At 40.7% G+C, this 15,466-nt stretch overlaps 1 protein-coding gene across 2 annotated transcripts in view; it reads left to right on the forward strand.

Annotated features, from left to right (window-relative positions):
- Positions 1-15,466, forward strand: part of LOC148900702 (heterogeneous nuclear ribonucleoprotein C-like 1) — a 51,370-nt gene that overhangs the window by 3,319 nt on the left and 32,585 nt on the right. The window contains exons 1-2 of one of the 2 annotated variants that reach the window (XM_088992623.1): positions 1,618-1,748; positions 4,216-4,291. In XM_088992623.1, the coding sequence (XP_088848749.1) occupies positions 1,733-1,748; positions 4,216-4,291 (92 nt within the window). In that variant the 5' untranslated portion in view covers positions 1,618-1,732. Of the gene's footprint in view, positions 1-1,617; positions 1,749-4,215; positions 4,292-15,466 lie in introns of those variants that run through there. The other variant, XM_088992622.1, reaches the window with a different exon arrangement.

The following is a 15,466-nucleotide window of genomic DNA, read 5'->3' on the forward strand; positions in this document are numbered from 1 at the left end:
AATAGAAAGCCTTCAATAGTCTCACAATGGGGAAATTTGCAACGTAGACATAAAACAATAATTCATACTCACAGTTACAGGCACATCAAAGGACAATTTTGAGTGTTCTATGCATGTTTTTGGAACGTGTGAGGAAACCCACGCAGGCGTAGGCAGAACATGCTCCATACAGGAAGGCCAGAGCCACTGTGACACTAATAAAGGCAATCCAATCCAATCCAATCCAATCCAATCCAATCCTGTGCACTATGAAGCCACTGGACTAACCTGTCACCACCCATAGTACCAATCAAAAACTGTTATGTATGTGAACTTGTCCCGTTCGGTACCAAATCCACCCTACACAAGGCAAACAAAGCATTTTCCTCATTGTTCAATTCTTCGAAGTACTCTTTCCATCTTGCCATCACACGACTGGCACCTGTTAATACATTGCCACCTCTATCCTTAATCACACTAACCTGCTGCAAGTCCTTTCCATCTTTGTATCTCTGTCTCGCCAGCGTGTAAAGATCAGTCTCGCCTTCCTTGCTGTCCAGCCTGGCATACAAGTCATCATAAGCCTCTTGGTTGGCCTTTGCCACCTTTACTTTAACCGTGCGCTGCATCTCCTTGTACTGCTGTCCACTCTCGCAGTACAAGGAAATGCAGCGCATTTTTATTTGAAAACAAGATGTCTCGACTTTATAGTTTCCATTTACTAAAAAGACATCATCAGGGAATGTTGCTTTTTTACTTTACGAAATACATAACTTAAGCAAAAACTCATTAACAATCGTGAAACAAATATAACACAATCTCATATGATCATATAATCTCATATAATCTAATTTAGAGACTAAATGAGAATCAAATAGGTCAATATATAAAGTTCCTTTGTGTGTTCATTAAAATCAATCAATCGTCATGAAAATGTCACAGAATAATGAAACTGAGGTTTTTACTATCAGGATCAAGAAAATTGCGCACATTCCAGAAACAAAATAAGTCTCTTAAAAATGTTTTTTTTTCCTTCTTTTTTTCGTTTCTTTTATTTTTTTTTTTTTCATTGGCTGTATGAGATTTTGACATGCCAACTGCAGCTTTTCTAATACTGTATGTGGTTAAATGATAGTTTTTTTGATGAACAATCAATGGGTGGCCCAATGGTCCAGTGGATAGCGCCTTAACCTCACAGTTTAGAGGCACCGGGTCCAATACCAGTTCAGACCTCCCTGTGTGGAGTTTGCATGTTCTTCCGGGCTTGTAGGAGTTTTCTCAGGGCACACTGGTTTCCTCCCATACTCAAAAAACATGCATGGCAGGTAGATTGAATAGACGCTCCCAAGTTTATGAACATTCGAGTTACGACAAACGGTACATACAAACATTTTTGCGGGTACTGTATGTCGAAACTTGTTTAGGCAGAGATTGTGTCTGTTACATTTTGAATTGCGCGCCCTTTTGCAATTGGTTGCGTACTGTTCTTCACTCACACGTAACGTACATAGACACGGACACCAAGGCTGACCAATCATCACCCTATGCTGAAGCGTTGCCAACAAGTTCAGGCCCCGATCCGCCGAACTCGCTCACGATTGGCTGAATAGAGTATGTGGGCGGGAAGCAAATCCCTCTTGCCAGTTGACGCTCCAGGAGCACGCGATGCATAATAAAAAGTAATGGTGGCACGTAATTACTGAATTACGTGGCCAGCAACTTCAGTAATGGCTTACTGAAGACCTAAGGATATATGTCGTCGTACTACAGTAGGTGTGAATTTATTTTACAACTGTTAGAGCGTCTGTGTTTTTACTTCACCCTTCAGTGTTTGACTTTAACATACATTCATACAAAAATATAACACTGAAGCAACTTACGACCTAATTCACTTTACGAATGACCGCTCAGAAGCGTCTGTACTCTAAATTATCCCGAAGTGTGAATTAACCCAAAAACGGCTGTGTAAGAGTACACAGTTTGCTAATGGTATAATGTTGCTATCATAGACTCATTAAATTCTAACATGTTCGAAAAACGTCTAGCCTGTGAGTCAAGGCATATTTTGCTGTTTGCATGTACATTGTTTGCTTGCAGTTGATTTACAAAAAGGTGAGTATGTAATCATATTTGTTATGTAAAATAACAAATAGAATAATGCAGATAATGTTTTGCCACTTAAATAGGGTGATGCAAATGTCCATGTCATTACCTGAAAACTAACTAACTAGACAAACTGAAATTTCTTTTTCGTGGGCATAATATAATAATGAGCGTCCTGTTGTTTTTAAACAGTCCTCGTATTAGATCTCGTGAGATGTGGAAGCATAACTAACATTGTGCTATCTGTTAAAAACCACCCGAGTTATTGGCTTTGGACTTAATAAGGTCCCCAAGCAGTTTAAACCACATGGTGAGGCAAACTCCTATCATCGCGTGTTGGTTTCATGTTTTCTAGCAAATGGGCGTTTTAAAGAAGCAATAATACTTTATTTGTATATATGATGCTGACTTCAATTCAATTGTAATCATCATTCACCTCGGGTTTAGATGTCAACTTCGCTGACGCATCAGAGGAGAATGACAAAAGGCGCCCAGCAGGTCACCGCTATTTAGCCTCATCGTGTTGCAAATGTAACCCTTCTGTGCTAAGCAAAAGCCCAGACATGTGTTTTTGTGCACGCATTTGCAAACCACACTTAATTAATTGTAGCTTGCAGCCATTTGAGTGCTTCACTGCGTGAGTGTATGTGCAGTTGGCCCAGTCACACTCCATTCAGCACCCATCTGTCTATGTCTTCCTCTCCCCTCATCTCCTCTCATCATCCCCTTTTATACACTTTTGTAAAATCGAGACAAAGCTTCGAGCAGCAGAGGCCGCGCTGTGATGCGTAATGTCAACGACGAGTTTGTTGGCATGTTAAAAACTGACAAAGGTTTATTATTTGGCCTGTTGCATTGTTCTTAGTAGCGTGTTTGTAATGGAAAGCCAGATAAATGTCAAAGATGGGTAGGAGTGATGTGAAGGGCAAGAGGGCAAAAGGAAAGGTGAACAGCTGGCTCGCCACGGCAGGCCCAATCACAGTAAGTGATAGGAGGTGAACGCAAAGGACAACCCGTGACATACTTAATGGCTGCTTTCCTCATTACCATGTTAAATGGTGGTTTACAGAATTGTTATTTACGGTCCATCATTATTTAAATGGCTGTTAAAATGATGGGCCAAATATACACACTATCATTCAGACATGATAGTGTGTGTAACATATAGCGTTCCAAACATTGATGGAAACGGGGCTTTTTAACTAATCCAATGCCATTCACGAATTTATTCGGGAATTTAAAATATGACACAGAGCGTCATTCTCGAATTTGTTCGGCTTTTGTGTTTTCATGCATGGATGCCGATAAAGCGCTGGCCATGGCCTCGCAATTTTTTTTTCTTTTCCACAAGGTGTAGCATGACCCTTTTTTACCATGTTAGCTGTTGTTAAAGCACAATATAAACCAATGGGTATGTATTGCATTGTATTTTCAAGCTCTTATTACTCCAGATCCATATCAGTTAGGAATTAACTATTTTTTTCTGATCAAAGAAGAGAGTCTAAGGTTTCTAACACTGTATAAAATGTTTATGTAGTCCCAAAACTCAATATTCTGTGGGTCCTGGAATTCAAATGACAATGACACCCTGGCACTGGAGTGGACACATTTTTGCACGACACAAAAGTAAAATAATTCCTTCAACAAAAGCCAGACAAATTTCTGAAGCAACCCGTCTGCTTTTGTCTATCCGTTTATAAATTAGCAGACCACACCATGCTTCGTGGAGCATGACATAAAGCATTAGAACTTTACAGATTGGTCTACATTTTCGTATTTTTTTGTGCGGTGAGAATGATTCTAAATTCAAACTGTACCATCAGGGAATGCAAAGCTTCTCACAGAATTGTACTATGAAACACTTAAGCAAAAATGTTTCAAGCATTTGATGGGTTAAAATGATGATTCTCTCTGGTTCATGGCTCTTTGCGGTGTTAGAAGATGGTAGTGAGATCAGTAACATTGGATGTTGAAGGATGTGCATCTAAAATCGTTCTATCACATTGAAGAGGGAAGGTTGAAGCACACATTTCTATTTTTATTACGCACTACAGTACTGTTTTGCCACACTGTGCGGTGATGTTTTTTTTTAAATGTATCAGTATGAAGTTAATGGGTTGTTCATGCTTGCAGACACGAGCATGAGTGGAGACCTCAAGTCAAGTCGCTCCAGGGCAGCAAGTAAACGGGCCAGCAACACCACTTATGGGTGAGTGTCAACCATACACGCGCACAAACACACACACACACACACACGCACACACACACGCACACACACACACACACACACACACACACACACACACACACACACACACACACACACACACGCACGCACGCACGCACACACACGCACGCACGCACACACACACACACACACACACACACACACACACACACACACACACACACACACACACACACACACACACACACACACACACACACACACAAGTACTTGAACGTCTGCATGCAAACATATCTTTGACTACTATTCAATGGCTTCACCACCTGAATTGCAATCGATACAGCATTATTTCTTTATGTTTGATATCAGCTGAGTATGTAGTATGCTATTGATTTTTGGCAAATGTGCTGTCTACACCACTCAGTGTTTTAATCTATCACCTGATGTTGTGAACGCTTATGATAACGTCTCATTACATGTTGTTGCTGGTTCAATACAGTGAGGAGAGAGCCAGGCTTAGTGTTGAAGGTAAGCAGAAGATAGAAAAAGAACAGTATAGGCCTGTAGCGGAGGTTGGTGTGTGTGTGTGTGTGTGTGTGTGTGTGTGTGTGTGTGTGTGTGTGTGTGTGTGTGTGTGTGTGTGTGTGTGTGTGTGTGTGTGTGTGTGTGCGTGTGTGTGTGTGTGTGTGTGTGTGTGTGTGTGTGGTGTGTGTACATGCCATCTCTAGTGGAAACAAGTGTCTTTCAAGGAAAACCACAGCCTTGGTTTAAAAAAATATTGCTGCTTGGAATAAAGACTGTATTTGTGCAACTACTAGCACTACCTCAAACCAAAGGGAGTATGAGAATCTGCAGATAATGACATTGGATTGGATTAGATTAGCTTTAATTAGTCTCGCAGTGGAGAAATTTAAATTTCACAGCAGAAAAGTGATGAAAGTAAAAGGAAAGGAAGAAGTAGAGAAACAAAATACAGGACCTGCTGTAAAGGCAGCCACACAACGCCACCTTGAAGTTAAAACAACAACAAATAATGTGTCACAACACAAAAGACAGACAGTCATTCAAGTTAAATACTCTGCACCCTTTTTGTAGATGAAGCAGTTCTAGATTAAAGAGGAGCAGATCAAAGCATCCTTTCACCAGTGGATCAGCGACGTCATGGGGAAATGTGCACATCTGCTAAATGTTGAAAGCAAACACGTAGCTGTAGTGTCAATTGACAAAAAGAGATTGTCTCACATCTCCTGGTCCACGTAAATCCCCTTCAATTCCAAGCCGCGACAGTTCCACATACGCATTAGTGCTCTGCACTAACGTTCCTTTGTACTCATCGCGATGTCATGGTTTCAAGACAAATATGGAGTATTTTTTATTTCTATCGATGTTGTTTTAACAATTCAATTGAAATGCCTTTCCGTGTACTGTATCAAATCAAGGGTTACAAATCGAGTTACAAATCAAATCTCATGTATGAGTTCATACAGCCCCAATACAGGGACAGATACATTGTACACAATATTATGGAACTATTGAAAAGTGTTCAGTGAATACGATGTGGTTTTTGGCATTTGGTATTTGTCATTGTCTGTTTTCATCGTACCACATTCCTCTGAACTTCTTCCTTGGCTGCAGTTCTAATGGCTAAAGCACCACTAATGTGTACAAGCCAATTTTCTTCTCTGTAAACTGTAAGTGATGGTGAATATTAAATAATTTACGGGTATATTCAAAACACATTGTAAGACATTTAACCTATGGTCTGAACAGAACAAAAAAAGAAACACTACGGGGAATATAATATGAACAAATGTCATAATGTGTTTGCTCCAATCTTAATGAGCAATTTCATGAACATTCTGTGGTTTCACCGAACTGGGATCCCACATGTTTGCTTTGCCATACTCCCAAATCAAGACTGATAGTCCGGCATCCCCGCCAGCTCCCTTCCATGCTTCTCTTGCTGGGCTTGCTTCACCATATCAGTTTATCCAGTGTAGATAATGCAGGACGGACATGCAATATTAAATCCCAAACATGTCATTTTGAGCAGTTAATCCAGCCAAGCTGCTACCTCTTCTGTCGCCCAGTCTCAGGCCATCCTTAAACCTCCCCCAACTCGATTTGCCCATTTCTCCGTGTAGTTATTCAGCAGTATGCGGCCATGCATTAATAGGGTTAGTCACACAACACCCACACACACAATGTATTGCCACAACTGGAACACACCTGAGGTATTAACTGTGAGATGGCCTCTGTCTACCTGATAATTCACTGAAATGACATGGTATTACAGCAAAACGGGTCAGCTTTCTCTAGGTTTTAGGTTAACTTGCGGCAGTTCCTAACCTTTCCAATATCTCACACCTTGAGAAAACTTTTAATAGCCCTCAAACACTTGCGCATGGACACACATTTACACACTGGTACCTCCATGACACCCCTAGGTCACTTGGACCCAGCTGTGATGAACGAAGCCAATATTTCACAGGCCAGATGCTTCTACATCCTCAATGTGCTCCAGCGCACTAGTACAAAAGCTCATTCTATTGTATAGAAAGCCTCAGCTGACAGCGGAAGTGTATACGTGTTAGATTGTGTTTGTGTGTGTGTTGTATAAACTGTGTAGCTCTATGCAAGACACATCTTTAAAAAAATACAATAAAAGATCTATTGTTTTAGGCTGCCCTGGTCTATATTGGATTGGATTTGGATTTGCCTTCATTAGTCTCGCAGTGGAGAAATTTACATTTCACAGCAGCAAAGTGATGAAAGGAATGAAAGTAGAAAAACAATTTTTTTTCAATGCGTATATGAGCAACAGAGGTGGACCCAATAACCGAAATAGACAGATATAGACAAGGGAAAAAATAAAGTACATTCAAAACCAAATTTACAAAGACAAGTCATGATGAGTAATTAATTTCTCTCGACTGAAAATGGCATCAGATCGAAATGAATTGCTGGCAATTCCACAGGAAATGTGTTTTTTTTCTACATTACAACTTTTGATCGTGAGATGAGAGGGCAAAAAGATACCTTGTCATCCCAAAAGATCCATTACTTGAAGGTCAAATCCCTTTGGAGTGCAAAAATTAATCTGTGACCTTTACTATGAGCAGTTACAGCCTCACCAGGAAGTCCAAGATGGCGCCCGAGTTGGCAGCCGTCAGCTAGTGCTCTCACGAGCCTTGCTTTTTTGCTTCTTTTTGTGTTTTCTTTTGTCCCTTTGTGTTGTTGTGCGTTGCGTGGAACAAATACGGTACAGATTGTTTTTCCACATTTTTGGCCACGACATTCATCAAGGAGGATTGGATTGGATTTGCCTTTATTAGTCTCGCAGTGGAGAAATTTACATTTCACAGCAGCAAAGTTATGAAAGAAATGAAAGTAGAAAAAGCAAAACACAGAAGCTGCTGGAATGGCAGCCACTCTCGCGGCGCCGTCTTGAAGTCAAAAGAACAAAAAATAAATAACAAATAACATGACAAAACAAAGACACAGAGAGTCATTCATTCTTAAGAACTTTCTGTTCCCTCTTTGTTACATAAAACTCTCTTTGTTACATAAAGCAGTTCCAGATGAAAGAGGAGAGGATCAAAGCGTCTCTTCACCAGTGGATCAGGGACATCATGGTGGAATGTGCACGTCGACCACAAGCTAAATGTTGAAAGCAAAGACGCAGCTGTAGCATCCATTGACGAAAAGAGATTGTCTCACATCTCCTGTCCCACATAAAACGGCTTCAATTCCATCCCGTGACAGTTCCATATACGCATCGGCGCTCTGCGCTGACGCTCCTTCCTTCTTATCGCGGGCTCCTCAAGCCATGTATCCATCCAGCCGCAGACTGTCCAACAGCACCGACCTTCCACTGAACAAAGCGGGGCTGTGAAGATACTGCCCATTACAGGCGCAAAAAAGCACAATGGCCCCTTTGGTGTCCAGCGATGGCAGTCGAATGGCACCGACATTCCTCCCATTCAAAAGCAGTACTGGCATATTCATGCTGCCGAAAAGGCACAACCGCTCAGCACAGTCTCTTTCTTGATGAATGTCGTGGTCAAAAATGCTGAAGAACAACTACTACTACTAGACTACTGAGCGGTTGAGCCTTTTCAGCAGCACAAATATACCAGCACAGTTTTTGATGAAGAGGAATGTCAGTGCCATTTGACTGTCATTGCTGGACAGCTCTGGGGTGTTTGTGGCGTTTGTGTTTTTTTGCGGCTGTAATGGGCAGCATTTTCACAGCCCCGCTTTGTTCGGCGAAAAGGTCGGTGCTATTGGACGGTCTGCGGCTCGATGGATGCATGGCTTGAGGAGCCCGCAATGAGAAGAAAGGAGTGTCACCGCAAAGCGCTGATGCGTATGTGGAACTGTCGCGGCTTGGAATTGAAGCGGATTCACGTGGGACAGGAGATGTGAGACAATCTCCTTCATCAATGGATGCTACAACTTTGTGTTAGCTTTCAACATTTAGCTTGTAGCAGACGTGCACATTTCACCAAGACGTCTTTGATCCTCTGCTCTTTCATCTAGAACTGCCTCATACAACAAAGGGTGCAGAAAGTGCTTAAGATTGAATGACTGTGTCTTTGTGTTGACATATTATTTTGTTTGTTGTTATTTTGACTTCAAGATGGCACCACGAGAGTGACTGCATTTCCAACAGCTCCTATATTTTGTTTTTTTCCTTCTTTCTTTCCTCTTCTTTCCGTAACTTTGCAGCTGTGAAACGTAAATTTCTCCACTACGAGACTAATAAAGAGTAATCCAATCCAACCAGTGCAACCGCACACAGGCTTCATCTTAAGATCTGCCTTATTATGCTATAAAGAGAAACTTTTTAAAGTTTTTTTATTCCACCGTACAGAATTTAACTTCTCTTGTTCTTATTTTTCATTCACTCATTTTGTTTGAGTGATGAGAATTTTTGTTCATGGGGGGCATTGATTTACCCATGTGACGTAAAGGCTCAGGAAGGTTGTGGGGGAATGGATGGATGGATGGAGGTACATCATACTATGGATTGTGCTGTGTTACAAAGCAGGCCACGTTGAGTACAAATTAGCCATCAGCTGTCGTTTTATGAGTTTATGTTGGCATAGCCACATGCAGAAATAGTATATCACCACCACTGACAGAATAATACCACCTCATAACAAAAACAAATGGCCGTCATGGTTAAGATTGGCCATCCATTGTTTGAAGTACAATTACAGCTCTTTGCATTTTAAGAATCATATCCTCCCACCATTTCGGGCAATGGTCGACACTTTTTTTGACAAATTGTACAATTCATCAAGTCGGTGGCTCTGCAGGCTTGACATTTGTAAAACCACCAGAGATGGAAAAAAATGCACAGGCGATGTTAATCTTCCTGTCTGGGTGACATCAATCTGCTGCAACATATTTTGGTGACATTATTTTGATTGTCGTGTAACAGCTGAGACTGCCACGTGTCCCAAATCTGTGGTACGCACGAAACGAAAGAGCTTTGTATGAAAAGGGAATGGGGCGTCAAATAACTTTTCTGATGTCAGTTAAAACACAAAAAAGTGACGTCGGTTGTCCTTTAAGGATTATTTAGTTGAAAATTATATTTTATGGAGACCTGGGAACGGATTATTCTTATTTTAATGGATTCCGATGGGAATACACACTTTTCGCCTTACACACTCTGTCTGGGAACCAATTAAGGTCGTATATATATATACTGTGGCGACCCCTGAGGGGAAAAGCCGAGAGGAAAAGTATATATATATATATATATATATATATATATATATATATATATATATATATATCGATATAACCGGGACTATCGATATATCCAACCCTGTTTGCATGTAATTTTCTCCGTGCGTGCATAGAAATAGTATCGATATAACCGGGACTATCGATATATCCGATATCGATATAACGAGACTTTACTGTATGTATATATATATATATATATATATACAGTATAACGATATATATCGATATAACGAGACTTTACTGTATATATATATATATATATAAGTCTCGAGGGGCGGCCCGGTAGTCGAGTGGTTAGCACACCGGCTTCACAGTGCAGAGGTCGCCGGTTCGCGTCCCGGTCCGGCCTCCCTGTGTGGAGTTTGCATGTTCTCCCCGGACCCGCGTGGGTTTTCTCCGGGTCCTCCGGTTTCCTCCCACACTCAAAAAACATGCATGGCAGGCAGATTGACCACTCCAAATTGTCCCAAGGTGTGAGTGTGAGAGTGACTGTTGTATGTCTTTGTGTGCCCTGCGATTGGCTGGCAACCAATTCAGGGTGTCCCCCGCCTTGTGCCCGAAGACAGCTGAGATAGGCTCCAGCAACCCCCGCGACCCTAATGAGGAATAAGCGGTACGGAAAATGAGATGAGATGAGATATAAGTCTCGTTATATCGATATCTGTTATATCGATAGTACTGCTTATTACGATACTATTTTAATTTCCCTTGCACATTTCTAGTCTTTTTATGTATAATTAGTACCGTTTAGTACGATACCCGGTTATTAAGATAATCCGGTTATTACGGTGCTCCTTTTCATCCCCCGCCGGCCATTTTTGTTGTTTATATCGATATATCCGTCGCGCCATTGGTCAACTTGGTCACGTGTCTTGTTACGTGAGCCGCCATCGGTCGCGCCATTGGTCGACTTGGTCACATGAGCTGCCATCGGTCGCGCTATTGGTCGACTTGGCCGTGTGACTTTGTCACGTGACACGCCATCGGTCGCGCCATTGGTCAACTTGGTCACGTGTCTTGGTTACGTGTCACGCCATCAGTTGCGCCATTGGTCGACTTGGTCAGGTGACTTGGTTACGTGCCCAGCACCCGTGTAGCAGAGCCATTTTCATTTTCAGACGCTAGCTCGTGTGTAGCAGACGAGATTGAAGTGTTTGTGTTAAAAGGTAAAAATGGGAAGCAGAAGAAGATTGATGACTTTTTTAAATTGTATACATAATACAGTAAGATGTAAGCGTTGCAGTTTCCCTGTTGTGTTATGTACATGCCCACTGTACTGTATATGAATGCAATTGTTTTTTGCAACAATGTTTCTTGTTTTGTCTGCTGAAGCGCGATGATTTTGAAAATTATTAACATTCCATACTGTGTATTAAAGGACAGCCGATGTCACTTTTTATTCAAATGCAAATAAAAATGACTTCACGCCAAGACGTCTTGCATTGCTTGTGAATCCAAACAATGGCTTCAGATTCGGATAATATGCTTTCTTGTTACACATCCAGTTATGAATATGTTTCAAATACACTGTAGTTCTGAAGATTAAAGCATACATGTTTACAATCATTAAAGAATTATATGTGCCATTTTGAGGCAACATTGGGGGAACATCTCTGACCCAAAAAAAAAGGGAGCTAATGGCCAGCTCCGTTTCTTATATGGCGCTTGGCTGCCCTCTTTTGGCGGCTTTTGTTTAATGCAGTTCGGCGCAGGATCAGATATATCGATAGTCCCGGTTATATCGATATTTTTTCGGACTCCCTTGAATATCGATATAACGAGACTTTACTGTATATATATATAAAACAATTAAATACATGTATGGAAAACAAAAACTGCAACATTTACATTACTGACATTGATTTCTGCGGCACATCGAACTCTTTCACGATGGAGGATTTGCTCCTTGTTGGATTCTCCTCAACAGCCACTATTGGCTTGTACTTCGTTCGGATGTCACAATTCTTACATTTCCCCATGGTTGAAATTGGTATTGAACAATTGTATACTATATAAGAAGACTACAGTATGTTGCTATTGCAGCTCTGCTACACTGTGCAAGACACGAAAGCTGGTCACGTGACAAACGGTGTGACACTGACAGATACAGATATCGCTAATAGTGGTACTGTATAGAAACCCTGAAGCAAATATCGATTCAGCTGAAACTACTTTTGTATCGATATAAGCAGAGCAAAATGGCTGGTGGGAGATGAAAAGGGCACTGTAGTAACCGGATTATCGGAATAACCCGGTATCGTACTAAACGGAACTAATTATCCATAAAAGACAAAAAGAATTTGCCAGGAAATGAAAATAGTATCGTAATATGCAGTACTATCAATATAACCGATATCGATATAATGAGACCTTACTATATATATATATATATATATATATATATATATATATATATATATATATATATATATATATATATATATATATATATATATATATATATATATATATATATATAGTAAATCTGTGAAAATTCATGAAAATGTCCATCTTGAATTGTTGTTAATGGAAGCATTTAAAATGTTTTTGAATTAACTGATGTTTTGCATAGCAAATAAGAGACCGAGTGTACACTGTGTTTCTACTGGCTTGTGTGAGAGCCTTGTAGAGAAGGCAAGTAGAAGGAGCAAATGTTTGCTGCTGACAAGCGGAGAGAGTTCTTTTACAAAGTTGACTGACTTCTTTACTTGTCAGACCAAGGAAGGAATTCAAAAGATACCATAATAAACATTTCAATGCAATTGGTTCAGCCGCCAGTCTGTTTCAAGCAGTTTAAGCCTGTAGCAAAAGAAAAGGGGAATATTTACATACAATCTTTAATTTATGGTTAAATAACATGCTCCTTATGCAAGCAATGTTTTTGCATGCTGATTAAGTGAAAATGAACAAATAATGAAAGCTTCGATCAATAGTTCAAAAGGTTCAGTTGTTTTGTACTGTTCATGCCTATCACAGTGACTTTTTCTTCGTTTCTCATCTTTTCAGAAAAAAGCAATTCATTGAGCTAATGTCTGCATCTTGATAAAATTAAGTTAAATGAAGTGCATCATAACCAATTCTCTAAACACATTAGATGAAAAGAGGGAAACATTTTCAACAATATTTCTAATATTTTCCCTTCCAACAAGATGGTTGTTGTTTTAATTAATTTGGAAGCCATTTTTATCATATTTCCCAAATAGGACAAAAGGGACAACTCATATTAGAGGCTTTGGAGAGAAAGTCAGAGAGGCCAGACTGAGATGGTTTGGACATGTCCAGAGGAGAGAGAGTGACTATATCGGGAGAAGGATGCTGAGCCTTGGAACTGCCAGGCAGGAGACCGAGAGGAAGACCGAAGAGGAGGTTTATGGATGTGGTCAAAGAGGACATGAAGGTAGCTGGTGTGAGAGAAGAGGATGCACAAAACCGGGATAGATGGAGGACATTGATTCGCTGTGGCGACCCCTGAGGGGAAAAGCCGAAAGGAAAAGAAGAAGATATTGTAGTACATGTTCACGTTTTTACATCTATAAGACTGTATTATGCACCGTAGTTGGTTAGAACGGGCTCCCGCTGTAATGTACAGGTTAGTTCCTTTGAGGTATGTTATAGCGAGGTTCAATTGCAATGGGGTTTTTTATTATAAGAATGCTATTTGAAATGATATTTGTATTTAGTCAGAATGCCAGTAAATTTCCTAGAGTAGGTCAGTTTTATTTATTTGTCCAAATAAGTCTCATTATTAAAAGCTAAGCTTGAATTGTAAAGAAAAACCAATTTTATTTTAGCTTGATGTCATAAAGCAAAGCCCAGGACAAACAATTGCCTGCAGACTGGCAAATAATGGCAGACAGCAAGGCCATCGGAAGAACCCCTGCTTGTTGTTTCTGTGAATTATAGTGTCATGCACCGCACATTGTCCTTATTGTGTATGGTACAGCTGCGGTGAGTGGGTTGGGGTCTAGGGGTTTGGCTTCATAATGCAGCTCAGTGCTGTTAAAGGGCAACCAACGTCACTTTTTTGTTCCCTAACTGACATCAGAAAAACGTTTTATAGCATCTAAAATACCCAAAACACGCAGTGTGATATTTTTATTCAAATGCAAAACACCAATAAAAATTATTAAAGTCTCCAAAATCTGCACAAAATTGAGCTGCGAATTGGGCATTTTCAGAAAGTCCCGCCCCCAGTTCGTGACATCACGCCAAGACGTCTTGCATTGCTGGAGAATCAAAACAATGGCTTCAAATTTGGAGAATATGCTTTCTTGTTGCACATCCAGTTCTGAATATGATTGAAATAGTTCTGAAGAGGAAAGCATACATGTTTGTAATCGATTAAATAATTTATTCCGTGCCATTTTGAGGCAACATTGGGGGGAAATGGATCCCCAAAAAAGAGGCAGAAAATGGCCACCAAGCTCCTTTGAGGAATTAATCAGCCCGTTTCCACACGCTGATAAATTCCTTCCATAAAGCTTGGTCGCCCTCTTCTGGTGGGTTTTTGGTGCAACACGAGGTTTTCAGACCAAACAAGTACAGCAAAATACATTGACGTGATGGAAGGACTGCTACAATGTGTCTTTTTTTCGGTCAGTGGCGTTCCTTCAGTGATGTCACGTACGGACTCGTCACCAAGTCAAAAACAAGACTTCCGGAATATTCAGCGCGAGTCTTAAAACGTAAAATATCGCTATATGCGGTGAAATCTTTGTAAAATACGCTCAGTAGAAGTCATTTGAAGCCATTTTACAAATTATGGACACAACTTGTCCGGAGACGTTGGTTGTCCTTTAAGGCTTTAAGAAAATTGCTGTCCTTGAACAGGGTTTGTGGCAGTTTTGATGGCCCTGGACCACCAAGGCCCGTAAACTTTTCATTTTGAACACGTCACACTTTACAATCAATCAGCTAGACCAGGGGTGGGCAAACTTTTTGACTCGCGGGCCGCTAAAATTTGACAGAGGGCCAGGAGCATTTGGAGGGAGTGTTTGGGCCGGAAATACTCTGAACAAGTTATGTCCATAATTTATAAAATCACTTCAAATGACTTCGACTGAGCGTATTTTACAAAGATTCCACAGCATATAGCTATAGTTTATCTTTTAAGACTTGCGCTGAATGTTCATGAAGTCTTGTTTTCGAGTTGATGACGATCCCCACGTGACGTCACGTTTGGACCGCCCCTGACCGAGAAAGCGACACACAATGCATTTTGGGTACTTTGTTTGGTCTGAAAACTTCGTGTTGATCCGTGTCGATGGCGAAATTAGAAGGAAAACACATAAATAACGCCATGGTGAATCGTTGTGTGTTGCACCAAGACAACTATTTGATATTCGCTGACACAAATTCCCAGCTGACAAATCAGCCCATTTCCAACGGAGCTTGGGCGCAATCTTCTGCATTTTCTACATTGCTGTCCTTGAC

This window comes from Hippocampus bargibanti, linkage group LG03, assembly GCF_051943395.1.
Source record: "Hippocampus bargibanti isolate YZ-2025 linkage group LG03, ASM5194339v1, whole genome shotgun sequence".
NCBI lineage: Eukaryota > Metazoa > Chordata > Actinopteri > Syngnathiformes > Syngnathidae > Hippocampus > Hippocampus bargibanti.